This window comes from Leuciscus leuciscus, assembly GCF_965113295.1.
Source record: "Leuciscus leuciscus genome assembly, chromosome: 22".
Classification (NCBI taxonomy): Eukaryota; Metazoa; Chordata; class Actinopteri; order Cypriniformes; family Leuciscidae; genus Leuciscus; species Leuciscus leuciscus.
In genome coordinates, this window is record NC_138746.1 from 21,900,967 (window position 1) to 21,914,576 (window position 13,610).

Sequence of the window (13,610 nt, forward strand, 5' to 3'; positions counted from 1 at the left end):
ATGAGAACAAAGGATTATAATAATGTTCCATGTAAGATCTTAAATAACCTCAGCTTTCAAAATGATTCGCCTCCCAGGATCATATGATCACAAACATTTAAATATACTTCCTTGAAGTGACCACTGTAGGCTCATTTTGCCAGCACCATTGAGGCCCTTTGTTAAGGGATTCATTTGCTCACTTTTGTTTGGAAATGACCCTACATAAAGTGGCCGATTCTAATTGTGCCCATCAAGTTTTGACTTTGCTATTGATCTTCACAAATTACACAGAAATGCTGGGAAAATATTTCCCAATCATAAACTTTAACAACTTTGTGAAAGAGTGTGTGTGTATGTATGAACCCAGATTTTGTGTAATGAATGCAAGTTTGAAAGTCTCAGAAAGGTTATTATTACTAAATGTTTGTATAACCATAATTGTCCATTCATAACTGTTATTGTTAACATGAGCACTCCAGGATTTTTAGCTGGATGTAATTACAACACAAATATATTCTGCATCATTGTCTTGATCCTAATATTTGCAAGCCACTCAGCTCTCATGTACCAAAATATTTACAGGTAAACATACTCCTACTGTCAATGACACTAACTAGAAAAGCTACTGTGAAATTTGGGCTGCAATAATCAGAAACAGTCTGTAGGAATCTGGTGGGACTGATATATGATGAATTAAATACCCAGATACTTAAATGCTTAGTACAAAACAAGACATAGCAGTTTTCATCTCCATCATTGTAAACAGCCATTGGTTTTATTGGGGTCTTTAGATCAGTGATGTGTAAGCAAGCAACACTAAAACCAGGCCTGAAATTTGCAATTCAAAAGCAACTGTAATTACAAAACAAACCACAAATGGCTAAAGGAAGAAAATGTGGTATAAAATGAAAATCTAGGCAGAGATGTAAATAAAGGCAGGAATGCAGACTACGATGAAAGACAAATTAATCATAAGCAAAATTCTGTTGTGATGGAAGGCATGTAGAACACAGCAGGATACTGACTCTGTTAACTGTACAAGTCTGGATCAGGCTTTTGCACAAGTCTACATGTGTTCTTCTGACTGAAAGCAAATGAAAGTAATGAAATCCCTCCAACTGATGAATCCGTTCAACAAACAGTGTTTACCATGAACCCTAAACAAAGTGATCGGGTTGATGTGCGCGTTTATGTCACAAGCTTCAAATTGGATTTGATCTTTTGACATTGCACACACTGCACAAATATACAGTTACCCGCTGTTGGCACAAACTAACCATCCTCCAACCATTTCTTCGTTTTAAAAAGCAGACTTTATATTTATCCATTTCGGGTACTAATTAGGAGATAAGCACGATGCAGCTTTGTGGCTTGCTGCTTATATTTATAAAGCAGTAAAAATTCCCTTCCTGTGACCAAAACAAGGAGTCTCTGGAGTCCGAAGGAAGGACTGGTGGGACAATGTTGTCATTACACCATTTCTACGTCCTGCGCAGTTTCAGTTTATAATCCGAACAAGTGTTTTGGCCAATTCATTCCGAATTACATTGTTACATGTGATTTTTTTTATTCCGGCTATTCTACTGCTCCGAGTCCGATTACAATCGGATTATTAGGGTCCATGTAAACGCCCCTTTAGAAAAGTATAACAGGAAGTAAACAGGAAGACAGAGATGAAGGACCTTAAAAAACAGGCCAAGGAAGGAGAGAAAGACCACCTAAACTTTCCCTCCGGTCATGAACTCAAAAAACTCAAGTCAAAGACTTAGAACTGAACTCAATTTTTTTTTTTATGCAAAATCTCTAAGCAGACTTTTGTCTGAAAAAGTGCTTTCCCCCCCCCCTCCAATATCTGAAGCCGGTATGCTCTTTAATCTGACCACTTCCAGCACTTTGATATTTCTGTCCGAGAGGTTTAAATTAGCAGACATCAAAGGAGTGAGAGATGCTGCCAATGTCTACCGATGACATCCTATAATGCTGCACTGTACGGCCCACCACAAACAATATCACCCCTTTTCTGAGCCACTTCTCCTGTTCTCAGACACGACAGGCCTGGCAGTATCACTACCTGTAAAAAGAATAAACCTTCTCTCTCAAGTTCAAGAACAATGAATTTCACATGCACAATCGCACAAGAGAACATTGACCAAAACACATAAGGTCAGTAGAAATGAATAAACACAAGCAGTCATTGTGGTTGGGACTCTGAGAATGTCCTGAGCTGGGATAAGTCATATTCATCCCAAAAACAAACAGAAAGAAATGATATACATAAATAATTTACGTAAAATGGCTATTTACAAACAAATAGGATTCCTGGCATTGTGACAATAATTTCATGACATTTTAAAGCACAAATCCACCGTAAATCTCATTATAATAATGCAAATAAATATATATTTTAAATATTTATAAACTATAGGCCTAAATATTCATCTACGTTGGAAGTATTAGATGCATTTATGTTGATTTAAATAAACTGTATAACAATTTTTTTTTATATATAATATTATACAATATTTGTAATACCATGAAAACAAATACTTAATGAGAAACTACTACAAATCAACATTGAGGGAAAAAGAAAGACCACTCCCAAAACTAAAACAATGTGCTTAATAATTTACATGAAAATAAATTACACATACACATTTTAATTGCTCTAAAATAGGCTTACTTGCAAAAATATTTTATTATCTTTATTTGTAAGATTCATGAGGCAAGATCAGCAAAAACCCTTGGTAATGAAAAGTCTGAGAGGAGCCAATTCATGTTTCTGTCCCGTCGTAAAGTTCACCCTGGTTTGACATTTACAGTGAACGATTTCTGTATGCAAGCAAGGTGACACGGATTACACACTTCTGCAAAACATCAAGGAATGGCAATTGACAACCTTTAGTCAACCAATGTAAACCATTCTTGATAGATAGATAGATAGTCTACACATCTTGAACTGAGCTATTTTACGAAATATAGTGATAGATAATCCCAGATTTCCATGACGTTTGGTGATCCAGCTCACCTCTGTATAAAGATCTGCAGGTATAAAAATATCCTAGGGCTTATTAACAACTTTATAAACTGACAAAAGAAGTGAACATGGCAACCACAATCTAGGAAACACTTATGCCCAGCCATTAATCCAAAACACTCTGCCACTGATGCCCTGGCCCTAATCTATAACCAGCTATTTAGAGATAACCTTTCTCAATAGTTTTGACTGCAGGTCACCAAAAACAACCAGTCAGAGTGAAATCTACTCATGGGATGTGATGAGATATTGTGACTACCAGACTGCCGGGCAGCTGAAGTAAACCAGACCATGGAAACAGGGCACAGAGGCACAGTGCCACTGAGCCAAAGCAAGAAGTTGGCACAGACAAGTGAAGTGATGTTCAGAACTGCTTGTGTTTGGTGGGTTAGTCCATAATGAACAGACATATAGCTCTGAGATGCACAAGAGCAGAAAAAGTGGAAGCCTCCAAAACTGTACAGTCCACATGAGTGCAGATGATGCAGGTTCGTGATCTCCTGATGGACCTAACACACTTAACGTTACAAATACACAAGCAACTGACATAGACCCACTGCATTCCAGGACAGAAAACAGATGAAGAACAAGCTATCCTCGTGGATTTCACTCATCCACACATTCAAATGTTTCTTTACAGTCAGAATTGTCTGGGAGACATTAAGAGTACGGTTACAGTTTTTTCTCATTTTACTTTTAGGTACACAAATACTAAAAACTTATAAGAAGTGTTTTTGGACCTTAGCCTCGTTTATTTGACATATTTACTTGGGTATATGAAACATCCAAGCGAACCGGATCTAAACTTGAGCAGGATAGGCAACAAAAAAAAAAAAAAAGAAGAAAAAAAAAGAAACCTTCAAATATTCAATTTACCTTGATGTTTTCGATGTGAGAAGCTGATATGGGTGTTTTAATCGTCTTTCCTCCTTCAAGGCCTCTTGAAGCAGCAGAAAAATAAAAATAAAGACACAAAATCTGTTTTTGGCCTTAAAAACTGCCAAACCCACAGCAATAATCCCATCAAATACTCAAATTTCCGACGATAGAAAAAGATCCAGCTGAAATATAAACATCCCCGGGAATCTCTTTATGTCCACACACCGCGCCTATAGGTTATTTTTATCCAGAAAATATGTTTTATTGGGGAATATCGGTCCCTTTTTCGCCCTATTGTCAATATTACTGGGCTGAGTCCATGGCACACATAACACGGACGCGCTCTAGCCTGCTGGGCCGGGTTCGGGCCTACAACGCCACGCCATTGGTCGGTTTGAAGATTCCTCGGAATGTGATTGGGCGATGTAGGTGGCAATCACCACGCATGGGAGGGAAAAACTCCAAGGCTTCTCTAACGATGAATAGAGAAGTTGGGTTGAATTGTGTGCGAACAGGAAAGAGAGTCGACTCACCTTACTAGTATGTCTTATTGATCTACTATTTTAATTAAAACATGTTTCATAAATTAAAAAAAGTAAAAAATAATATAGTTATATATAATAAACATAACTATTCGTATTCGTGACTTTGGGTATACTAAGTTTATTAAGGCACTATCCTGTGCACAGCTCAACCAATGTATTGTGAAAAGCACTATAAAAAGAAAAAAAAGATTGAATAATTTTTTTATACACAACAATAAATCTTTATTCAGAATGGGGGAAATTTTGACAACAACAAAAAAGGAAATAATCGATCTCTTCAGGAATGAGGTTAAACCTGTATGAGAGCCCAACCCTTATGAGGAGCGTCTCATGCCAAAGAAGAAGCCACCTGGCGAGAACTATCAGCACATCGCACGAGCATTAGGATCGGATCATATGGTACCTTTTACGCTTTGGCTCAGCTGCGGTTTCTTGTGCTGTGTATGTTTCAGGAAATGAGTGACGAGCACGAGCGCGTCTGCACGCACGTCAACGCGTACACGAAGAATGGCTGGTTACGCAACTTAAAAGTTCAGGGCTGTTTCAATGAATTGCAAATATTCAGTCAGTCTTCTGGGCTTTGAAACTAGTAAAAAAATAAAACCTAGGTTTTTTTTAGTGTCTTTGTTTCATTATAAACGGACATGTTAAAGGTTCTAAATCAATCAAAAAAATGTTTTTATTTAAATATATATTTAAATAGGTGCAATTTGATATTTAGACCAAAAGCAGTGTGTAATATAATACATTTAACAGTTACTTTTTTTAACCGGCACGTTAGAAGTTTAATATAATTTGAACGCTCATTTGTTTTAATTTTAATAGATTTTGGGGAGGATTTTTAATTTCAGATTAAAATCAACATGAAATCAAAAAAATATATGTTTTACGTAATAGTGCAGTTTTTAATATAAGTGTTTGCTCTTATTATTATTCTGTACTTATTATAAACACATTTGTTTACTTTAAAAGAGAGACAGTAACTACAGAATGTTTTGAAAATCTTCGGTTTATTTAAGGGCGTTTACAACACACAAAGTATCCACAAACCCCACACGATGACAGCTTCTCAATTTCGCTCAACCGTCATTTCCTGTGCTAGATGCCAAATACCAAATTCACATTATGTTTGTTCTGCAACATTGTTAAATATTATTAAGGGTGAGGCAGTTCCCGAAAGATAGGGTGGAGCTGTTGTGTGCTCTTGCGTTCAGCATATTAAACCTCATCAGGCTTGCATTACATCGGAAATATAGCTGAACTCTCCTCATCTGTGTAGAACGTACTCTGAAAGTGCATGACTGGGGAGCTTATAAATCTCAGAGACAAATGCTGCCTGTTTAAACCTCACATTTGCATTTCACAGCACACTCAGTTGTTATCCAAATTAAATAAAATGTGAGAATATGAATAAGAGCATCAGAGACTTTGATATCAAGACATCCTTCTCATCAAAAACTTTTCTTGTTTTTACCGTTTACCATTTTAAAGGTTCTTATGTGTTGGCCCATAGTTACCTGATAAAATAATAACAAATACAGAACATGCAGTTTTTGATAGATACTTTTGTAAAAAAGCTTTTTTGCTAAGAACATAACCACAATTTATGACCATAACAAATGTAACCCCTTTGCATTGGGAGAACGCTGACATAGTATTGTTAAGGTTGTACTTTGCATCGATTAGAAAGTGCTCCTGAAATTGTATCCCAGTGATCCTTCTATACAAACAAAAAACTTTTCATTCAAGATATTAAAGAAAAAAATCTGTCTATATAATATGAATCCCCATTCACTAATTTAAATTGTACTTAGATTTTGATTCACAATTTGTGTAATGAGTATGTCACAGCGAGTTGGTTTTGAAATTAACACATATTGGAAAGAAAAACAAGAAGGTATAAACACTTAAAACAATACAGCTGTTCAATTTATGGTCAGTAAACACGGGAGACAATTTTTTTAGCTTTTTCACATCATGTGTTCTACTTCAAAAATGTATTCTGTAACTCTTATGTAGCGATTTGTTAATAACTTGGTTACACTTTATTTTGATGGTCCCTTTTGAACATTCTGCTGACTATAAGTAACTTTGCAACTACATGTCAACTAAATTCCAATATAGTATTAGACTGTCTGCTGAATATCTGCTAACTCCTTATTGTGATGATCCTCCAACAGACATTCTACGGATTATGCGGAGCTTTGCAACTACGTGTCAACTTATTCTAACCCTAACCTAAGTCAACTAACACTCTTATGAGAGTTAGTAGACATGTAATTGCAACGTTACTTATAGTCAACAGAATGTGTTAAAAGGACCATCAAAATAAAGTGAAACCACAACTTATATTTTAAAACCACAAAACACTGTTAAAACTATATATTAACTATAAAAAGTTCTTAAGGTGGAAGATTTAAACAGTCTCCATATAACTCTCCTGTGAAGTATGTGTGATCATGCCAGTTTTAAACGGTCTTTCTTTGTAGCTTGTTTTCTGTGAGCTTTAGTTTTGAGCTGCATGGAGGAGATGCTTTTCAGAGAATCTTTCTTCCCCACACTGATTTCCTCCGCTCCCGCCTTCCACTGCAACAACTGGCCATCCTCCCCGCCCGTCAACAGACATCGTGCGATCGCATCCCACTGGAAGCATCTCACTGTAGCTGAATGACCCCCTTTAAGGGATTTCAGGAATTTCAGACCACTCCCACTGCAGTCCAGGAGGTGGAGCTTTCCATCATTACTCCCTCCTACTAAAAGAAGACGCTCCTCATCTGACATCCATGAACCGCCCACAAAGTACTCAAGTGAGGCTCCATCAGGGAGCTGGACAAGTGTTCGGGCATCAGCCGAACTCAAGAGGGTCAAAGTGTCATCGCTGTCTGGGCGAGCCACATCCCACAGGTGTAGCCCCTCATCATGAGTCAGACAAAGCAGCTGGTCAAGATATTTGCCTGTTAATATAAGAAATAAAGTGATAGTTTAGGGTTCTGGGGAGTACAAATATGTTGATGTCTGACATGTGATTTCAAATAGACTTTAAAACTCAGCATTTTCAGCTGTTTTTTGTTCAATCTTAAAATAGCTAATATGAAGACACAAAGGCCTACATGGTTTCCACATATTTTAACCAATACATTTAAAGTGACTACTTAGAAAGGGCAATTTCTAGTTAAATCTTACAGCAAAATATTACTATCACTATACTGAAGTATACTATATATATATATGAAGAGTTCAGATGCAAAAGCCTCTAAGTGCCATCTGAACTTTTCTTCTAGAATGATCATTTTTATAAAGCTCGTATATTTAAGTTAAGTAATTTCACTTAAATGACAATTAATAGGTAATTTGCATTGTCATTTAAGTGAAATTACTGAACATAAATATATGAGCTTGATAAAAATGATCATTCTAGAAGAAAAGTTCAGATGGCACTTAGAGGCTTTTGCATCTGAACTCTTCATATATATATGCATACAGTCATAAGAAAAAGAATACACCCTTTTGAATTCTATGGTTTTGCGTATCAGGACAATCAAAAGCATCTGGTCATTAGCAGGTATCTTAATATTAGGTAAATACAACCTCAGCTGAACAACAACACATGACATATTACACTGTGTCATTATTTATTTAACAAAAATAAAGCCAAAAGAATTGTGTGACAAAACTAAGTACACTCTATGATTCAGTTGCTTGTAGAGCCACTTTTAGCAGAAATAACTTGAAGTAATCGTTTTCTATAAGACTTTATCAGCCTTTCACATTGTTCTGGAGGAATTTTGGCCCGCTCTTCTTTACAACGTTGCTTCAGTTCACTGAGGTTTGTGGGCATCTGTTTATGCACAGCTCTCTGAAGGTCCCGCAACAACATTTCAGTCGGGTTGAGGTCTGGACTTTGACTGGGTCAGTACAACACCTTGATTCTTTTCTTTTTCAGCCATTATGTTGTAGATTTGCTGGTGTTCTAGAGATCATTGTCCTGTTGCATTATCCAATTTCAGCTTTAGCTGTGGGACAGATGACCTCACATTTGACTCTAGAATACTTTGGTATGCAGAGGTGTTCATGGTCGACTCAAAGACAGCAAGGTGTCCAGGTCCTGTGGCTGCAAAACAAACCCAAATCATCACCCCTCCACCACCGTGCCTGACAGTTAAGGTGTTTGCGCCAAACGTGGCGCTGTGCATTATGGCCCAAAATCTCCCCTTTGGTCTCGTCTGTCCAAAGGACATTGTTCCAGAAGTCTTGAGGTTTGTTCAGATGCAACTTTGCAAAACCTAAGCCGTGCTGCTGTGAAGAAAAGCAGTTTTCTCCTGGCAACCGTTCCAAACATGCCATACTCATCCCGTCTTTTTCTAATTGTACTGTCATGAACTTTAGTTTAGAACTAGAGTCTGACATGTAGCTCTTGTTTTGTTTGTTTTTTCAGTTTCTCTGAGCATTGCACGGTCTGACCTTGGTGTGAATTTGCCGGGACGTCCATTCCTGGGAAGATTAGCAACTGCCTTCAATGTTTTCCACTTGTGAATAGTCTTCCTCACTGTAGAATGATGGACTTCAAGTTGTTTGGAATTGACCTTGTAACCCTTCCTAGAATGGCAGCAACAATTGCTTCTCTAAGATCATTGCTGATATCTTTCCTCCTTGGCATTGTTAACACACACCTGAACAGTGCCTGACTGCTACTTAAGGCCCCGATATACTCACGGCGAAGTTATTTCTCGTCTTGTGCCTTGAGGTAAAACATAGTTCGAAATACGCGAGCAGCGATATACTGTTAGCGAACATCCGACGCTGCCCACACAGCTGAGAGCGGCGTTTGGATGAACATGTAAATATGTGCTGCGCATTTTCCTCTCAATAACAAAATAAATACACACCAAAATTGAGAAAACGGCAAGCATTTTTTGATATATCAAAGAAAAGCATCTGATCATAGTAACGTGGATATGTTTGCACGAGCTCTGCAATTCGGCACTCTAGTAAAGTCACGTCACGTTTCTTAATATAGCACTTTTCTTAAAATCAAGCAGCTTTCCCGTCAGTGTCTCGTTTCATCAGAAGTACAACTTCATTTTCTACTATAAAGCAGCTCTCCAGTGTGTTCATGTTTTCACTCGCGGATGCCTGACCAGCCGTAGCAAACTTTTCCGGAAAGTTCGCTTTAGCAAGCTGTTTCGTACACCCAAACAGTTTGTTCTTTGCTTAAAGTATTTCGGGGCCTTTACCCCCTTAAAGGAGAACTCCGGTGAATTTTTAAGTTAATCTTGATCGTTTTACCTTTGTGAGTACTGTCTATAGAAAAAAAAATGAACCGGATTGGTGCTTGCAACGCGGAGCTGTTACAGTTAATGCCCAGAGCTCCCATTCAGCTAAAACGGCAGTTCTGGGGGCATTAACCTAAAGAGTGCCTTTGTGCCTCTTAACAGACACAAAATGCAATTAAAATGTCTGTCCAACATGAACAGGGCCCTTACATGACAACAAGATGCGTTTAGCAACTTAGCCATTGTTTAAACTCACCTAAATAGTGTTTTAGACGGCTAGCTGTAGTCTCGCGCTGAAGTCCCGTGGGAACTCAGTTGTAGCCGGAACACGACGCTCCTCCCACGCGCGATTTTTCCCCCCAAACCACTTCAGCGGAAATCCCGCCCTGCAGCTGATTTAATTGGTTTGGGTTACAGTGATGATTGACATGACCAATGAAAACCTTAGAATCAGCTGCAGGGCGGGATTTCCCCTGAAGTGTTTTAAAAAAAAAAATAAAAAAAAATAAAAAAAAACATCACGCGCACTTTTTCCGGCTACAACTGAGTTCCCACGGGACTTCAGCGCGAGACTACAGCTAGCCGTCTAAAACACTATTTAGGTGAGTTTAAACAATGGCTAAGTTGCTAAGCGCATCTTGTTGTCATGTAAGGGCCCTGTTCATGTTGGACAGACATTTTAATTGCATTTTGTGTCTGTTAAGAGGCACAAAGACACTCTTTAGGTTTATGCCCCAGAACTGCCGTTTTAGCTGAATGGGAGCTCTGGGCATTAACTGTAACAGCTCCGCGTTGCAAGCACCAATCCGGTTCGTTTTTTTTTCTGTAGACAGTACTCACAAAGGTTTAACGATCAAGATTAACTTAAAAATTCACCGGAGTTCTCCTTTAATTCCTTTGGAACTAGCACTTAGTTGTCACACATGGCTTCTCCATTTTGGCCTAGTTTTTGTGAAAGATCCCCTGAGGTGAAAATCAAGCTTTTAATGTTGTTTTTAATGTGCTTTAAGACAAACCAGGTGCAAATTCATAAGTCAACACTATTGCTGAGTATTTTCTCCTTAAAACTGCTTGTACGTCAGAACGTAGGCTCACTATTGGCCAGCATCACACACATGACCAGCGTCAGCCAATTGTGAGCCTGCCTTCTGACGTACAACCCAGAAGCGCTGCGGTGTTACACTACGTGAACTCACTCAGAGGCCCACACAGAAGAAAATGAATAGTTGAATAAAGTCATTATTTTAGGTTTTTTTGCGCACAAAAAGTATTCTCGTCGCATGATAAATTTAAGGTTGAGCCACTGTAGTCACTTGGACTTGGTTTGTGTTATTTTTACATTATTATACATATACACATTATTAGCTGTTTGATAACGTAGTCAAGCCAAAGGCTAATCATTTCAATAACCGTTATGTGTCCGATGTTGGAGCGATTCATAAATACACCCCCATTCTGATACATCGACTTGACTTGATAGACGAGCCTGTATAATTAGATTTTCCTTCCTCTTCCATTTTCGCCATCATGCAGCGTTTACTACAGTAAAGTTGACCAAGTGGATCAGGTTTCCTGAGCTGGTGTGAGTGAGTGGAGGCGGGGCTAATTTGCATATGCATAGTTCCATGTGTAATAAATGAAGCAAAGGTGTAGAGTTACATTCAAGCTATTTTAAGACACAAAGAAATTATTTTCACAGGAAAAAAAAAAGTTTAAATGTGTCATTTTTGCGAAATTTCAAATATGAGTTTTAAGGGATAAAATAATTGACTACAGGGTGACTTTAAACAAACCATGACAGTGTCATGTGGTGTTGTTCATCTGAGGTTGTATTTACCTAATTTTAAGACCTGCCAAGGGCCAAATTATTTATTTTTATTATGTCCTAATATGTAAAACCATAGAATTAAAAAGGGTGTACTTTATTTTTCACATGACTGTAAAAAAAAAAAAAATATATATATATATATATATATATATAAATAGAACATTAAAAAAGAAAATTCATACTATAGCTATTTTACAGCTAGAGAAAAAAAACCATTCTATATTATTTTAATTATTATAATACAGTCTAAAAATTTCATTAAAAAAATATTTAATAATAAATGTGTTTTACAGGCCTGGTCATCACAAGTTAAAAATTCTACTATTTTCCATGATCAAAGGAATTCTGTCTAGTCTACATTATGAAATACAAAAATATTGCTCAGTCAGGTGTGCTGTTACTACCTACCTGTCCAGCAGAGGGAGCTAACAGTAGACTCACAGTTACAGGTGGTGACAAGAGCGTCATCCTCTCCACCCAGACTCAGATCAAACACGTTCACAAGTCCATCTGTGGCCCCAGAAGCCAAACGCTCCGCCTGCTGTGGGTGGAACTTCACCGCAGTGATGTCATCACTGTGCGATTCTGAGTAAACTCCCAGCAGACCTCCCATCTTAGAGCCCGACTCACCTCCGTCCTGAACCATACGGGCATCCCAGAATACTAAACAACTCTCCTCCTCTTTCTGCTCTGTGCCTGCGCACAGCACACGGTCACTGCAGCTCACGTCAAACGAGCAGTACGAATGTGTCGAATCACTGCGAAACACCTGGGTGGCATTAGAACCGGGCTGTCGGACGTCCCAGCCCCGCAGTGTCCCATCGGCGGAGCCGGTGAACAGCAGGTGAGGGGACAGATGAGAGAAACGGACCCCACACAGAGGAGCCGTGTGACCCTGGAACTCTCCCACCAGGCGGAGCGTTTCTCTGCTGTGCAGGTGCACAGAGTAACTGGAGCAGCACACAGCCAGCAAATCTGACCCAGCAAGAGAGAGGTCCAGAATGTACGTGGCCTCACTGGGCTCCAGTCTCCTGGCGATGGAGAGAGTCCTGAAGGTGTCCTCGAGGGCATCCATGATTGTCACCAAACACCCTGGCACGTTACAGGAAAAGAGTACTTAGTCATTTCACAGGTGCCTTTATCCAGTGGCATAAAGCAGAGGTTCTCTACTGGTCAGTGAATTATTGGCTGCTGAGAGCATGAAACCAAGGAAATTGAAGAGACAATTAAAAACAATAAATGTAAATTTCTTAATCGTTTTATGAATGAGAAATAATTTAAAATAACAATACAGATCATGTTAATATTAAGGACTGTTTTGTTGCTTATTGATGTAAAATCTGGGTCCTGAAACCAATTGAGAACCACTGATTTACTGTACTATTTATTACAAGGACAATCACCTGAAGTAAGCCAGTTTTTTTCTTTTTTTTCTTTTAGATGCCACTGACCCCCAACATATGATCATCCTTGTGTAAGGAACCCCCATTCTAAAATTTAAAAGGCAGCTATATATTTTCATGTATAAAGACGCAATTATATATATTGTGAAAAATATTATAAATAGGAGTAAATGCTATTTGTAAAATATTTATTATATTCATTTATATTATATTACATAATCAAATGTATTTATTTAGTTTAATAAAAAAATTACATTATTTCATTTTAACTTTTTTGACCCCTGACGCCAGTATGAAAACCCTAGACTAGATCGTAGACAAAATGTTTTTAACCATAATCTACATTCAATTATACAAATAAATCATTATAGATCACTAAAACCAATCTGACTCAAAAAAATCCACAAGTGATGCAGAACTATTGACAAAATCATAGCTTATAGTTCCTAACATGACAGCCAAAGAGATGAATGTGACTGTTTCATTACATATTTAGTTAAGTTGAACTGAAAACACAAATAAGTCATTAGTAAGGCAGTAAAAACCTTTCTGTTTTAATTAAAAGATAAAACAAATTACAGTACAAAACACTCACATGTGATTGTTATTTGACGGCCATCAGTGTGTCACCTCCTCAGCTGCTCCCGGAAACACAGTGACGCAGAA

General features: G+C 38.0%; 1 protein-coding gene across 1 annotated transcript; it reads right to left on the reverse strand.

Annotated features, from left to right (window-relative positions):
- Positions 1-5,431: 5,431 nt before the first annotated feature.
- Positions 5,432-13,610, reverse strand: wdr89 (WD repeat domain 89). Its single transcript, XM_082154212.1, has 3 exons — positions 13,540-13,610; positions 11,950-12,633; positions 5,432-7,394 (listed from the first exon to the last, which is right to left on the reverse strand). The coding sequence occupies exons 2-3, from the start codon at positions 12,614-12,616 to the stop codon at positions 6,898-6,900; spliced, it is 1,164 nt and encodes a 387-aa protein (XP_082010338.1). The 5' UTR covers positions 12,617-12,633; positions 13,540-13,610; the 3' UTR covers positions 5,432-6,897.

Excerpts from the sequence above, each read along its gene's own strand:
- wdr89 (XM_082154212.1), bottom strand. The coding sequence starts at position 12,616 with ATGGATGCCCTCGAGGACACCTTCAGGACTCTCTCCATCGCCAGGAGA. Across the intron at positions 7,395-11,949 it reads TAGCTCCCTCTGCTGGACAG|GCAAATATCTTGACCAGCTG; the intron begins GTAGGTAGTAAC and ends TTATATTAACAG.